General features: G+C 45.1%; 1 protein-coding gene across 5 annotated transcripts in view; it reads left to right on the top strand.

The window, feature by feature from the left end:
* AGL (amylo-alpha-1,6-glucosidase and 4-alpha-glucanotransferase) overlaps nt 1–14873 on the top strand; it is a 162962-nt gene that overhangs the window by 131410 nt on the left and 16679 nt on the right. For all 5 annotated transcript variants that reach the window (XM_073643068.1, XM_073643070.1, XM_073643067.1 and 2 more), the window contains 5 exons: nt 4785–4887; nt 6256–6481; nt 11172–11283; nt 11366–11501; nt 13960–14072. In XM_073643068.1, the coding sequence (XP_073499169.1) occupies nt 4785–4887; nt 6256–6481; nt 11172–11283; nt 11366–11501; nt 13960–14072 (690 nt within the window). The remainder of the gene's footprint in view (nt 1–4784; nt 4888–6255; nt 6482–11171; nt 11284–11365; nt 11502–13959; nt 14073–14873) is intronic.

Here is a 14873-nt window from a genome sequence, read left to right as displayed (position 1 = left end):
GACAAGAGCAGGCAAGAGATTATATATGGAAGGTGAAGGAAAGATTGGTGTCAAACACAACGCCCAGACAACGCGCCTGCTGGCTCGGTGTTATTGTGGTGCCACACATGGAGAGGGAGATGTCAGATTTAGGGAGGTGAGTAGATGGCGGAAGGAGAAGAAGTTCAGTTTTGGAAAGGATGAGTCTCAGATAGAGAGCGGACATGATGTTAGAAACTGCGGCCAGACAGTCACTGGTGTTCTCTAGTACAGTGGGGTTAAAGGTCAGGGGATGAGGTGTATGTCATCAGCATAAAGATGGTACTGAAAAACAAATTTGAGATGGTCTGTCCAATTGGGGCTGTGTAGAGAGAGAAGAGAATAGGGCCAAGGACTAAACCCTGAGGAACCCCTATAGTGAAAGAAAGGGGGGAAGAAGTGGAGCCAGCGAACGATACACTGAAAGAGCAATTGGATAGGTAGGAGGAGAACCAGGAGAGAGCAGTGTCCTTTATGCCGATTGAGTGGAGCATAGAGAGTAGGAGGTGGTGGTCAACGATGTCGAAAGATGCAGAGAGGTCAAGAAGAATGAGCAGAGAGTAGTCACCTGTATGTTTTGCTGTCAGAAGGTCATTGATTACTTTGGTGAGTGCAGTTTCTGTAGAATGTAGAGGGCGGAAACCGGACTGTGATGGGTCTAGAAGAGAGTGAGTGGAGAGGTAAGGTGGGAGTAGACCAGGTGCTCCAAGAGTTTAGAGATGAAGGGAAGATTGGACACTGGTCTGTAGTTGTTTGTGCAGGAAGGGTCAAGGAAGGGTTTTTTAATAATGGAGTAATGATGGAGTGTTTGAAGGAGGAGAGGAAGATACCAGAAGAGAGGGAGAGGTTGAAGATTTTAGTTAGGTGACTAATGACGACTGAAGAAAAAGACAGGAGTAGATGTGAGGGGATGGGGTCATTGGTGCAGGTAGTGGGATGAGAAGAAGAGAGGAGCCTGTAGACTTCTTCTTCTGTGACTGGGTCAAATCAAATATGGAGAGTGATCCAGAGGGGATGAGGGGAGGGATGGGAGTCACGGCACTTGGTGGCTGGGAGCTGATTTCCTGATGGATGGTGTGTATTTTCTCTGTGAAGTAGGCTGCCAAGTCCTTAGCACAAATGTCCGTGATGGGGGCCTGGGCTTTAGGACAGAGGAGGGAGTGAAAGGTGTCGAAGAGTTTTTTGGGGTTGTTGGATAGTGAGGAGATCAGGGTGGTGAAGTAGGTCTGTTTGGCGAAGTGAAGGGCAGAGTTATATGTTTTTAACATAAATTTATAGTGGATAAAGTTTTCTAGTGTGCGAGTTTTCCTCCATAGGCGTTCGGCACTTCTAGAGCATCGCTGGAGAAATCGGGTTTGCGGTGTGAGCCAGGGCTGTTTTACTCTGTGTTTAGAGGTTCTGAGGGTGAGGGGCTCTAATTGGTCCAGCGTGCTTCTGAGAGTGTCATTGTAGTGGTTTACAGCCAGATCAGGACAGGACAGAGAGGAAATTGGAGACAGTGATGAGTGAAGGAACTCTGTAAGTGTATGAGGGTTAATGGCTTGTAGATTTCTGAATGTGTGATAGGTAGGAGTGTGCTGGGGCGGGTGAGGATTTGTGAGCGTGAAGGGGAGAATGTTATGATCAGAGAGGGGAAGAGGGAAGTTATTTAGGTGGGGGATTGAACAAAGCCGGACGAAGACCAGATCAAGGGTGTTTCTGTCTTTGTGTGTCTCAGAGGTTGAAAGCTGTGAAAGGCCAAGAGAAGTGCTTAAAGATAGAAGCTGGGATGCGGATGAGGAGGTGGTGCTGTTTATGGCTATGTCGAAGTCTCCCAGGATAAGGGTTGGTAAATCTGAAGACATGAAGTGCGGCAGCCAGGCAGAAAAATGGTCAAGGAACAGGGTTGGTGAGCCTGTGGGATGGTATACGACCGCTACTCGGAGGGAGAGGGGATGGAAGAGCCTGATGGTATGGACCTCAAAAGAAGGGAATGAGAGTGATGGAACAGGGGGGATGACCTGGAAGGTGCATTGTGGGGACAGGAGTATGCCGACTCCACCACCAAGTCTGTTTGCAGGTCTTGGGGAATGGGAAAAATGCAAGCCGCCATGAGAAATAGTGGCAGGGGAGACAGTGTCAGAATCCTGAATCCAGGTTTCAGTGAGGGCCAGCGGATTGAGAGAGTTGGTCAGAAAGTAATTGTGCAGGAAAGGAAGCTTATTGCATACAGACTGTTGATTCCACAGTGCACAATTGAAGGAGGGAGATGAAGGAGTACAGCTGATGTTAATAAGGTTAGCAGGGTTTCGATGTGAGATGGGGGAGGGGTTGAGGTTGGCGGAGGGTGGATCGGGGTTAGGAGAGATATCCCCTGAAATGAGTAGTAGCAGTAAAAAGAGAAAGAGCAGATAGTTTTTGGATTTGTGACGTGGTTTCTTGTGCAATACCTTTGGATAAGATAGAGTGAGATTTTTCAGGAAGTTCAGAAGAGCATGGGAGCTGTACATGGGAGAGGGCAGGAGAGAGGGGCCGATGTGGATGAGTGGTGATGGAGGGGGGATAGGGCGGTGAATGTGGATGAAAAAAGCACTCAGGAATATGGATGCAGGAATAAACTACAGAGTGTGGGTTACCTGACTCCTGCCCTGAATGACTGCCATTGAAATGACTGTCAGGCTATGTGCCCATGATGCAGCTTCATTTCTGCATCTCCTTGCCCGGAAAAACGCGTGCGGAATTTGACACGCGTTTTTATCTCGATTTTCAAGCGTTTTGCACATGCGGAATTGCCTTGCGTTTTCTAATGCATTGCAGATGGCAGTTCCGCATGCATAAACGCACAAATAATGGACATGCTGCGGATTTTTCCGCACATCAAAAACGCTGTGGAAAATTCCGCAGCATGAGCATTGAAAGTGCGGAATTTCATTGGGGACCATGGGAGGCGGATTACCAAGTGTTCCCCAAGCGTTTACGCTGCAAAAATTCCGCAGCATAAACGCTTGAAAAACGCATCATGGGCACGGACCCTTAGACACTTGTCGAATAGGACACGTGCATGTACCCCTTATGATGCATCTAGATTTATAGGAAGGACTATAGCATCAGGTGAGAGGCATTGTGGGAGCTGCTTGTGACTAAATTTTCAGCTGCTCAGCTCACCAGGGGTGGAGAGCTGATCAAAGACACAGACCTAACACCTTATGCCTGACACGGTATATAGCACCTTCCATCAGATAGAGTTTACAATGATGGAAGGACAGACATATATCAGTAAATATTGAATACAATGCATCAGATAACAGAGCACAAATACAGCAAGCAGAGATGTTATACCATAGAAATAGTTTCAAGATGAGAATTCAGCAGATGACATAGATACAGCAAGCAGACACATTATACCATAACATTTTTCAAGATGGCTTATAACCGCATATTAGGGGAAAAGTGTCTTCCTGACCCCACATACCGCAATCAAACTAGTTCCCTGGATCAACACCCTATCACAGAATCCAATGCCATAACCTGTAATATTATATTTATCAAGAACATCCTCCTTGTACTTTGTAGTGAATTAGTCATTACCACATCATGTGGCAGAGAGGTCCACAGGCTCACTGCTCTTACAGTAAAGAATCTGCCTCTGTCATTATGACTAAACCTTCTTTCCTCAAGACGTAGAGGATGGCCCTTGTCACCATTGTAACCCTACTTGTAAAAAGATCATTGTACAGATCTGTACTGTCCCCTCATATATTCATACATTATAATAAGATCGCCCCTATGTATTACATATAAAAATTATATTTTAATAAAGTAGAGATATTTTCTTGTTAATTTATTAGGTAGGCTCCCAAGTATCACTTAGCAAGTAGCAGGCTGAGGCATCGTGCACAGCACAGGGATCCAAAAAAGAGAGTACACGTGTGAATGCAATGCCTGCTAGGCCCTGTGCTAGAAAGGTTACATTACGTCAGCTTTGTCTGGAGCCTTTCTCTAGTCTAGACTGGGTTAGCAGCTCATATTGGGTTTCATTGAGTAACACTGTTTTAAAGTGATCCTGACAGCAGATACATGCTGCCCGATCAACGGAGAGCATGTATCAATCATGAGCTGTATGATCTCAGCCAGGTATGCTCAACTCTGAAACACTGCAACAATTCAGAAAAAAACATACTTTGAAACCCGACTGGGGTCCCCGGCAGCTGCTCCCCCTCGCTCTCCCTGAGTGACAGGTCTCTTCCTGCATGCGTGTATAGGGAGAGACCTGACAGCACTGGGAGCGGGCGGGGAGAAAGCATCGGGAACTCACCTGTCCGACTAGTCTCCTGCAGCTTTTACATGTTTTACAGCATGTATCAGCTGTCAGTTTCCCTATAATGCAAATGAATGAAAACACTAATTATTCCGGATGCAGCAACAGATAAAAGATATAAAAGTGTCCATGGATTTACATTTCAAAGACCTGCATGACATACATGGTGGTATGGTGGCGGGTTTATCTTACTTACAGATTCCTTTTAGGTCACTCTTCCCTGCCTCCCTATCACTAAATTGCTTAACCTCAGCTGATAATAAACTGTACTGCTGGTCTGCAGTTTATCACCACCCGCTTCCAGTGTTTTCATATAGGACATAAAGAATAGCTTTTCATACAATATCCTGTTTTATGAGCTTACATGAAGCTGTATTTGGGTACTGAATTAATCTATACAAATAAACGTCCTAGAAAAGTTTTGGGTTTACGGAGCCCTGTGTAATCTTGATTGCCTGTTTTTTTGTAGGTCTTCCTCACTTCTCCTCTGGAATCTTCCGCTGCTGGGGCAGAGACACTTTTATATCCTTGAGAGGTTTGCTTCTCGTCACCGGACGACACATCGAGGCGAGGTCAGAGAAAAACTTCTTATACCGGCCATCTATTTGTACACAATAGGAATTGTAGCTCTTCCATTATTAATCAGCGTGAATGTATCGCTGCGTCTCACTGCCAGCCATGTCCTGCAGCTCATGTATGTGTATGGACAAACACACTGCAAGAAACAAAATCTCCCAATTTGGCCAGAATCTTCATTCTGGGGTATTACACACAGCTGCTCTCAAATAATTTCTGTTCTAACATTTTCTTAGTCCAATCAGTAATTCATTCTGCTTACGGTTATTTTAATTATGAACAACTTAGACTTTTGCAATATTGTGATCAGATGAAGCATGGTGCAACTTGGCCCGTCCGTTCTTAGTCACTGTCTGGCCGGTTGCACATGTGGATTCAATGCAGACATTTTTTTTACTTATCTGCAATGTTTCCGCATAAAAATTTGCACGTCTTACATGCTGATTTTGTTGTGAATTTCACCACATGCATTGCAAGAGTGAAGACCGCAATAAATTATGCACAAAGAATGAACATAAAAGAGACAGGGAAGAGGGGGAAGGTTGGAGCTGTAGTATAGTATATGGTAGTATAGATGGATCCGTTGCTGTAATTAGAAACCAGTGTGTGCCGTACCTGCTGGTGATTGCAGCTGACAGAGGAAAACACTAGGTTAGTTTCTGGCATAACCAACTGGATAAAAACTTATTGAATCAAGTTAAAAGTCCATTAAAAGTTTAAAACCTCAACCTGAATGGACATACTGCAGATTTTAGAATCCACAAAGCAGGTAGGTCAAGGTGCAGAAAATTTCCACAATGTGTAGATGAGATTTTTAAAACCGAGATTTTACTGTATTAGGCTGCCTTCCTTCTGGACAGAAAATCTGCATCAAATCTGGAACGTGTGTAACTTGGCTAAATCCACAAAGAAAATAATGTGATTGCTATGATGTACTTGTCACATTTGTTTTGCAATGGTTTCATTACACAGTCTCATTACATAGTGGTGTTTTAGGTCCTGTTTGCACTGTATTTCTGCAGAGGGTTCGGGGAATCCCACCAAAACAGGATTTAAAAGAGCCCCTGACACTGACGGGAATGGAGTTGAAATGAATTCCATTTATGCTACATGTCTGATATGATTGACATTTTCAGAAAGAAAAAACACAGAGTTCATTTGAACTGTTTGTGTAATTGCAATAGATGGCCCCATCGGGGGTTCATCTGCATCCTGTTTTTAGGGGAGAACCTCCGAACCCAATTCAGACATGCAGTGTGAACAGAACCTTATTGTTTTCTGCTTCATTATCCAGCAGTGATATCATGTGTGAATGTAACTTCAGGTTTGGATCACAGCAGTATGTGTAACTGTTGTATCCGCAGGAACATTATTCTTGCATTTGCTGGCACTCTGAGACACGGGCTGATCCCCAACCTTCTTGGCCAGGGCACCTACGCCAGATATAACTGCAGAGATGCCGTGTGGTGGTGGCTGCAGTGTATACAAGATTACTGCAACATTGTGCCTAATGGCTTATCCATACTGAAGTGTCCAGTCTCCCGGATGTACCCCAAAGATGATTCTTCTCATTTGCCCGCTGGACAGGTGGTATGTATTTTGTATGCTTGCTTACACATCTGACTTGTGATCTTACAATGAGCTGCAAACACATGAGCAGATAATTTACAGCAAGCTGCCAGAGCTATTTGGCTATATCCAGTCATGGCCCAAAAGTGTTGGCATCCTTGAAATTGTTACAGAAAATGAAGTATTTGTCACAGAAAATTATTGCAATTTCACATGTTTTCTTATACACATGTTTATTTCCTTTGTGTGTATTGGAACAACATGAAAAATCTGCGAAAAAAAGACAAATTGGACGTAATTTTACACAAAATCCCAAAAATGGGCCGGGAAAAATTGTTTGCACCTTTCTAAAATTGTAGATAAATAACTTTGTTTCAAGCATGTGATGCTCATTCAAACTCACCTGTGGCAAGTAACAGGTGTGGTCAATAGGAAAATCACACCTGAAACCAGATAAAAAGGGGAGAAGTTGACACAATCGTTGCATTGTGTGTCTGTGTGTTTGTCACTAAGCATGGAGAACAGAAAGAGAAGCGGTCTGAGGACCTAAAGCCCCCGTCTCACATAGCGAGATCGCTGCTGTGTCACGGTTTTGGTGACGCAACAGCGACCTCACCAGCGATGTCGCTATGTGTGACACTTTGCAGCGATCAGGCCCCTGCTGTGAGGTCACTGATCGCTGCAAAGTGTCCTGGACCATTTTTTGGTCATTGCCCTCCCGCTGGTCAGCACACATCGCTGTGTGTGACCAGCGAGAGCAGCGATCAAGCTGGTAACCATGATAAACATCGGGTTACTAGGGGCACACACGCACCTAGTAACCCGTTGTTTATCATGATTACGAGCCTGCTAAAGTGAGCGGTAACCTCCCGCTCACCGTAGCAGAGTGGTAACCATGATAAACAACGGGTTACTAGGTGCGCTTGTGCCCTTAGTAACCCGATGTTTACCATGGTTACCAGCCTGCTCCTGCTTCAGCAGGCTGGTAACCAGGAGCAGGAAATCGTGGAAAGATTCTTTCCACGATGTCGCTGCTCCCCTGATCGCTGGTGAGCCTGCCTGTTTGACAGCTCACCAGCGACCACATAGCGACGCAGCAACGATCCCTGACAGGTCGTATTGTTGTCGGGATCGTTGCAGCGTCGCTAAGTGTGATGGGGCCTTAAGAAACAAAATTGTTGAACAATATAAAAAATCTCAAGGTTACAAGAATGTCCAATAATTTACTTCTTGATAGTGTCTCAGTCCAATATTTGCTGCCTTCTGCTGACCGGCATCTGATGAGTTGTAGGCTCTCCCATGCTCCGGCCACTGATTGACAGTTTCTTCCCTTTGCACAGTAATAGGGAATAAGCTACTAATCAGTGGCTGGATGAAGGGCTGCGCTGGCATCTCAGGGGTACATCACTCCTCACTCTCTGCTCTGGCAGCTATCTGCAACAAATATACTGTTGGTTTAGCTGGAATATACACGCTGATGCAAGAAAATACAAGGCTGCAATCAGTGTGCCTGACACTGCCCTCAGAGAAGGTCAGACAGGTTCCCTTTAACAGCACTAAAATTGTGTTGTTTGTATACAGCCAAAATGTAGCGGTCCTGCTGCAATCCGATTGACAGTGCTTGCATCCATGCTACAAAACCCATCCATAGTGCAATTCACCAAATCTCAGGACTTCCCTGGTGTTTGAAGAAGCAGATAAGATGTACACATTGCATCTACTCTACTTATTAGCAATTCACTCATAGATTGGAATATGTCCTTTATTACAGAGAATGTTATTTTCAGTAGAGTTTCCATATTTTTGTAAGAACCAGAAGAAAATTGTTGCTTTTCCTGGTGTGAGGTACATGGACCTCAGAATGTGGGAGTTCAAAAGCTTCAGAAAGCAAACGATCTGCTCTTTTTGTCTTGCTCAAGTGATGGAATATTTCATATACACTTGTACCAGACATATTAACCCCTTCACTACTTTTGACGTGCTTGTACATCAGAAGTAGTGTCCCTGCCTTTGATGCGGGCTCACACGCTGAGCCTGCATCCTTCCCTGCACTTGATGGTGATGTAATCAGCCATCAATTGCCTCTAACAGCCACAGGTGGAGTGATGCTCTGTCAGCGGCTGCTAACCAGTTAAATGCCTGTGACATGATCATGGGACGCCTAGCGATTGTCATGACATCCGGGGGTCTGCTGATGACCCCTGTGGCTGTCATTACGAGCCTTATAGGAGATTGTGATTTTTGCTATACATAACAGTGCAGACGCCCTGCTGTGTGTAGCACAAGCGATCAGACGATCGCAGCTTCAGTTCTCCTGGGGGGACTATTAAATACAGTAAAAAGTGAAAAAAAGTTTTTAAAAATATGAAGAAAAAAACCCACTAAAGTTCAAATCTCTCCCCTTTTGCCCCATTAAAAATAAAACAATTAAAAAAAATCACATAATTGGTATCGCTGGGTTCAGAAATGTCCAATCTATCAAAATATGAAATAAATGAAAGTAACGTCATAACGAGAAAAAAAATCATAACGCCAGAATTACGTTTTTTTGGTCGTCGCGACATTGCAATAAACTGCAATAACAGACAGGCGATCAAAGCATCATATCTACAGTACAGACCAAAAGTTTGGACACACCTTCTCATTTAAAGATTTTTCTGTATTTTCATGGCTTTGAAAATTGTACATTCACACTGAAGGCATCAAAACTATGAATTAACACATGTGGAATTATATACTTAACAAAAAAGTGTGAAACAACTGAAAATATGTCTTATATTCTAGGTTCTTCAAAGTAGCCACCTTTTGCTTTGATGACTGCTTTGCACACTCTTGGCATTCTCTTGATGAGCTTCAAGAGGTAGTCACCAGAAATGGTTTTCACTTCACAGGTGTGCCCTGTCAGGTTTAATAAGTGGGATTTCTTGCCTTATAAATGGGGTTGGGACTATCAGTTGTGTTGTGCAGAAGTCTGGTGAATACACAACTGATAGTCCTACTGAATAGACTGTTAGAATTTGTATTATGGCAAGAAAAAAGCAGCTAAGTAAAGAAAAACGAGTGGCCATCATTACTTTAAGAAATGAAGGTCAGTCAGTGTGAAAAATTGGGCAAACTTTGAAAGTGTCCCCAAGTGTAGTTGCAAATACCATCAAGCGCTACAAAGAAACTGGCTCACATGAGGACCGCCCCAGGAAAGGAAGACCAAGAGTCACCTCTGCTTCTGAGGATAAGTTTATCCGAGTCAACAGCCTCAGAAATCGCAGGTTAACAGCAGCTCAGATTAGAGACCAGGTCAATGCCTCACAGAGTTCTAGCAGCAGACACATCTCTACAACAACTGTTAAGAGGAGACTTTGTGCAGCAGACCTTCATGGTAAAATAGCTGCTAGGAAACCACTGCTAAGGACAGGCAACAAGCAGAAGAGACTTGTTTGGGCTAAAGAACACAAGGAATGGACATTAGACCAGTGGAAATCTGTGCTTTGGTCTGATGAGTCCAAATTTGAGATCTTTGGTTCCAACCACCGTGTCTTTGTGCGACGCAGAAAAGGTGAACGGATGGACTCTACATGCCTGGTTCCCACCGTGAAGCATGGAGGAGGAGGTGTGATGGTGTGGGGGTGCTTTGCTGGTGACACTGTTGGGGATTTATTCAAAATTGAAGGCATACTGAACCAGCATGGCTACCACAGCATCTTGCAGCGGCATGCTATTCCATCCGGTTTGCGTTTAGTTGGACCATCATTTATTTTTCAACAGGACAATAACCCAAACACACCTCCAGGCTGTGTAAGGGCTATTTGACCAAGAAGGAGAGTGATGGGGTGCTACACCAGATGACCTGGCCTCCACAGTCACCAGACCTGAACCCAATCGAGATGGTTTGAGGTGAGCTGGACGCAGAGTGAAGGCAAAAGGGCCAACAAGTGCTAAGCATCTCTGGGAACTCCTTCAAGATTGTTGGAAGACCATTTCCGGTGACTACCTCTTGAAGCTCATCAAGAGAATGCCAAGAGTGTGCAAAGCAGTCATCAAAGCAAAAGGTGGCTACTTTGAAGAACCTAGAATATAAGACATATTTTCAGTTGTTTCACACTTTTTTGTTAAGTATATAATTCCACATGTGTTAATTCATAGTTTTGATGCCTTCAGTGTGAATGTACAATTTTCATAGTCATGAAAATACAGAAAAATATTTAAATCAGAAGGTGTGTCCAAACTTTTGGTCTGTACTGTACACTAAAGTGGTATCAATAAAAACTTTTTGCAGTTTCAACACACTTGATTTTTTTTTTTTACTCTTTTCCAGTTCATTACATGATAAAACTAATGGTGTCATTCAAAAGTACAACTCGTCTCACTAAAAAAACAAGCTTATATGGCCAGAAAGGACTCTTGGAAGAAGGGGAGGAAAAAATGGAAAATTGCTGAGTAGTGAAGGGGTTAAAGAGACAAGAGTGAAAAGAGAGAAAAATATACAGAATAACAGAATCATTTTAACAAAAAAACAAAGCGTAGAGGAGTGTATGGGAATGGACTTTACTGGTATCTGTAACCTACACATTGGGGAGCAGAGCTGATCCTCATGTCGCAGCCGTTTGTTACAGGCGTACTATTAGTCTCTGAGTACATCTGTCATCTATTTCCATATTTCCAGTGATTTCGTGGAAAGTAACAGGATTATGTCCTCTCTCTGTCTTTTCAAAAGGACCAACCCCTGTATGAAGTTATCCAAGAAGCCCTGCAGCGCCACGCCCAAGGGATCAACTTCAGAGAGAGGAACGCCGGGCCCCAGATTGACAGGAACATGAGAGATGAAGGTGAGTTCTGTAAATCAAGATCTATATCACTATATCTATACGGTAATATATCATGCACTTTATCCCTGTTTTCATTCTTTAGGTTTTAACATCAGCGCTGGAGTTGACCCAGTCACTGGCTTTGTGTATGGAGGGAATCGACTAAACTGCGGGACATGGATGGACAAAATGGGGGAAAGCGAAAAGGCCCGAAATAAAGGGATCCCAGCAACACCAAGGTGCTCATCTTTTTTGTCTATTTATGTAATATTATTCAATAAGACAACTTTTTCCAGTTGGAAAAGAGACGCTTAATGATGGCACTATTCTCAGGAAACACTGCCACGCTGCTCAGTTCAGCAAGATGGTGCAAGTGATGTACAGCACCCCTTAATTGCCCCGTGAGAACTCGCACAACGTTTTTAATTACTTTGTTTTTGTTTCACTCATCTGTTTGTAGATCTGTGCTTGCTGTCAGTGTACACGAGCTGATTTTTGTGAACGAGCGCTCCTACGAATGCTTGTTTCCCAGTAATTGGCCAATGTAAACCGTCTGCCAATCTCCTGACAAACAATTAAAACGTTTGTTTGTCGGGTGAAATTACTTTTTAAAGGAATTGCCACATGAGAGCTGTAGCCTATCAGGAGCTGCTAATGGACTGCAGCGCTGACACTTCCCTCATTGGCTGCAGCACCCGCATCTTCCAATCAGCAACCGCTGATTAGCCGCAGTTCTCATGTGGCATAAAATGTCATGCTAGAGCCACAGACCCGGTGTCAACATCAAGAGGTTGATCTCAGCAGCACATTGTCTTGTGGAAACAGGACCTGTACTGCCGAGAACAATGATAGTCCATGAGCACAGAACAATTTATTACTGATCGTTTTGTGCATATTGGAAGCACGGTTGGCCTGTCTAAACGGCATATTAAATGACCGCTGATCGTCAGACATCGGCGGGTGCTTACAGCCTCGGGTCGGCTAGTTTCACACATCTACTATTTGTTCCAACAGATTTTGTCAAATCCTGGGTTGCATGAATCCTAGCCTGGCTGCAAGATTGCAGACTGAATGGGAGACCTTTTCAGAGAAAATATAGTTTAGAGATTTGTCCAGGGACTATAGTAAGAGACGAGATGAGTCTGGCGCCACCACCGGCCAGCTTCTCCCCGCACTGTGTGTGTACATGAGGAGAGATGGAGTGGTGCGGGTAGAAGCCAGCCAGGGCAGTTCAGAGACCTGTCAGTCACCCGGAGTAATGCAGGAAGAAGCCCGCCAGGGGCAATGCAGAGACCTGTCAGTCACCCGGAGTGGTGCAGGTAGAAGCCGGCCGGGGGCAGTGCAGAGGCCTGTCAGTCACCCGGAGTGGTTCAGGTAGAAGATGGCCAGGGCAGTGCAGAGACCTGTCAGTCACCCGGAGTAGTGCGGGTAGAAGCCGGCCAGGGGCAGTGCAGAGACCTGTCAGTCACCCGGAGTGGTGTGGGTAGAAGCTGGCCGGGGGCAGTGCAGAGACCTGTCAGTCACCCGGAGTGGTGCTGGTAGAAGCTGGCCAGGGGCAGTGCAGAGACCTCTCAGTCACCCGGAGTGTTGCGGGTAGAAGCCGGCCGGGGCAGTGCAGAGGCCTGTCAGTCACCCGGAGTGGTGTGGGTAGAAGCCGGCCAGGGGCAGTGCAGAGACCTGTCAGTCACCCGGAGTGGTGCAGGTAGAAGCCGGCTAGGGCAGTGTAGAGACCTCTCAGTCACCTGGAGTGGTGCGCGTAGAAGCCGGCCGGGTGCAGTGCAGAGGCCTGTCAGTTACCCGGAGTGGTGCGGGTAGAAACCGGCCGGGGGCGATACAGAAACCTGCCAGTCACCCGGAGTGGTGCGAGTAGAAACTGGCCAGAGCAGTGCAGAGAGCTGTCAGGCACCCAGAGTAGTGCGTGTAGCAGCCGGCCAGGGCAGTGCAGGATTAGACTCATCTCTGGCTATGGTCATCGGTCGAAACTTTACCTATACTTTCTCTATAGTGCTGCAGTAGATCGTACCTGTCTGCAATTGGGCAGTCAGGCTCTGATTCATGCCGGCAGCATAAACTAGGTTACAGCTTCTCTTTAACATAACTGCAACAATCAGTCTTCTGTCTCAGACTTCAGATTGTCAGCTCTTCATTCTGTATGTCGATACATTGTAACAAAGCGCAGGTGTGACCTGAGACTATTGCGCCTGTACATATTGGAATTGCATGGCAGAGGTCTGGAGGTATACATGGCCAACAATGCAATGTACACTGGCGCTGCTGTGTGGTTAGATGTAGACATCACATGATGAGTTGGAATCCAATGTAAGGTAAAAATATATGAAATGGACAAACAATCGAAAGAGGATCAGCTCACCGTCCTAGAGGCATTGAAGCTGCATGGATCAAACTGGTTCCCTGATTCCTGTTCAGAAGTGGAAAGGGAAATTCCAGCAACACTACATCACATTTAATAATTTATTAATAAAACCAAACAAAATGGTGTTACTGAAAAGGGAGAACACTCTTCCTACGTGTTTTCAACCCATTGTGGGTCCTATTCAAATGTATGACACAAGTTAGAGGGCTGAGTGAACAACTCACTTTGTGCCTGCAGGTCTTAATTAGCTTTTTAGCAATAGGCTGTGCTGCCTTTATTGTGACGCTAGATGGCGACATCTCACTTCTTAATCTCCTATTCAGGGATGGTTCTGCTGTTGAGATCGTGGGGCTCAGTAAGTCTACGGTGCGCTGGCTCAGTGGCCTGAATGAGAAGAGTGTGTATCCATATAAAGGGGTCACCGTCCGGAGAGAAGGTGAGAAGCTGCAGGAGACATTACTGCATAATACATTGCGTGAAAAATTGCAATACTTGGCTGGTTTTGTCACCTAGGCAGTGTCAGGTTAATCATACATGTTTAATTTCTGATCTATGTTAACAACTATGGAATTCTATCCCTATCTTCAGCCAGAGAATTGATTCTTAACAAGGTTGTCCAAGATTAGAAAAACATGGTCTCCTATGAGGACCTCTGCGGTCCTTCCCCAGTATTGGGGTCTCCTATGAGGACTCCTGCAGTCCCTTCCCAGATCTGCAGGCGGCGTACGGTCTGCTCTGGTTATCGTCCCCACCCCCTGTGTACATTACATCCTAAGATACAACCACTTGTCCACTATTTATGTTCGTTATCTTTGTGCCCCCCATATTAGAGCATCCGCTCCAGGCAGCTGCAGAGTGTGTGCTGCAGACACGAGATGGAGGTGTTTAATGCAGTATGAGGTCACCTCACACTGCCCCCCAAAGGCCGTGGCGGGAGAGTGCTCCCCTGGGGCAGAAAGAAAAATCTGACTAAAGGAAAAAAAAAAAGGAAAACATGGTTGCTTTCCTTCAGAAACAGCCCCCCCCCCCCCCCCATTGACCATGGGTTGTGCATGATATTGTAGCCAGGCTCCATTGACTTTTATCAGGGGTGAGTTGCAACACCAGACACAAACTATGGTCAGAGGTGGCGCTGTTTCTGAAAGAAAGCAGCTAAATTTTTTCTAATAGAGACAACCCCTTTAATGTTCTGGTTGTGACAAATAATGCTGTGCAGGGGAACAGCAGCAGGGAATAT

Source organism: Phyllobates terribilis, unplaced genomic scaffold (assembly GCF_046119375.1).
Source record: "Phyllobates terribilis strain yellow unplaced genomic scaffold, ASM4611937v1 Scaffold_8__6_contigs__length_399053987, whole genome shotgun sequence".
NCBI lineage: Eukaryota > Metazoa > Chordata > Amphibia > Anura > Dendrobatidae > Phyllobates > Phyllobates terribilis.
The sequence above is the reverse complement of the archived record's forward strand: the minus strand, read 5'-3'. Positions and strand labels throughout refer to the sequence as shown.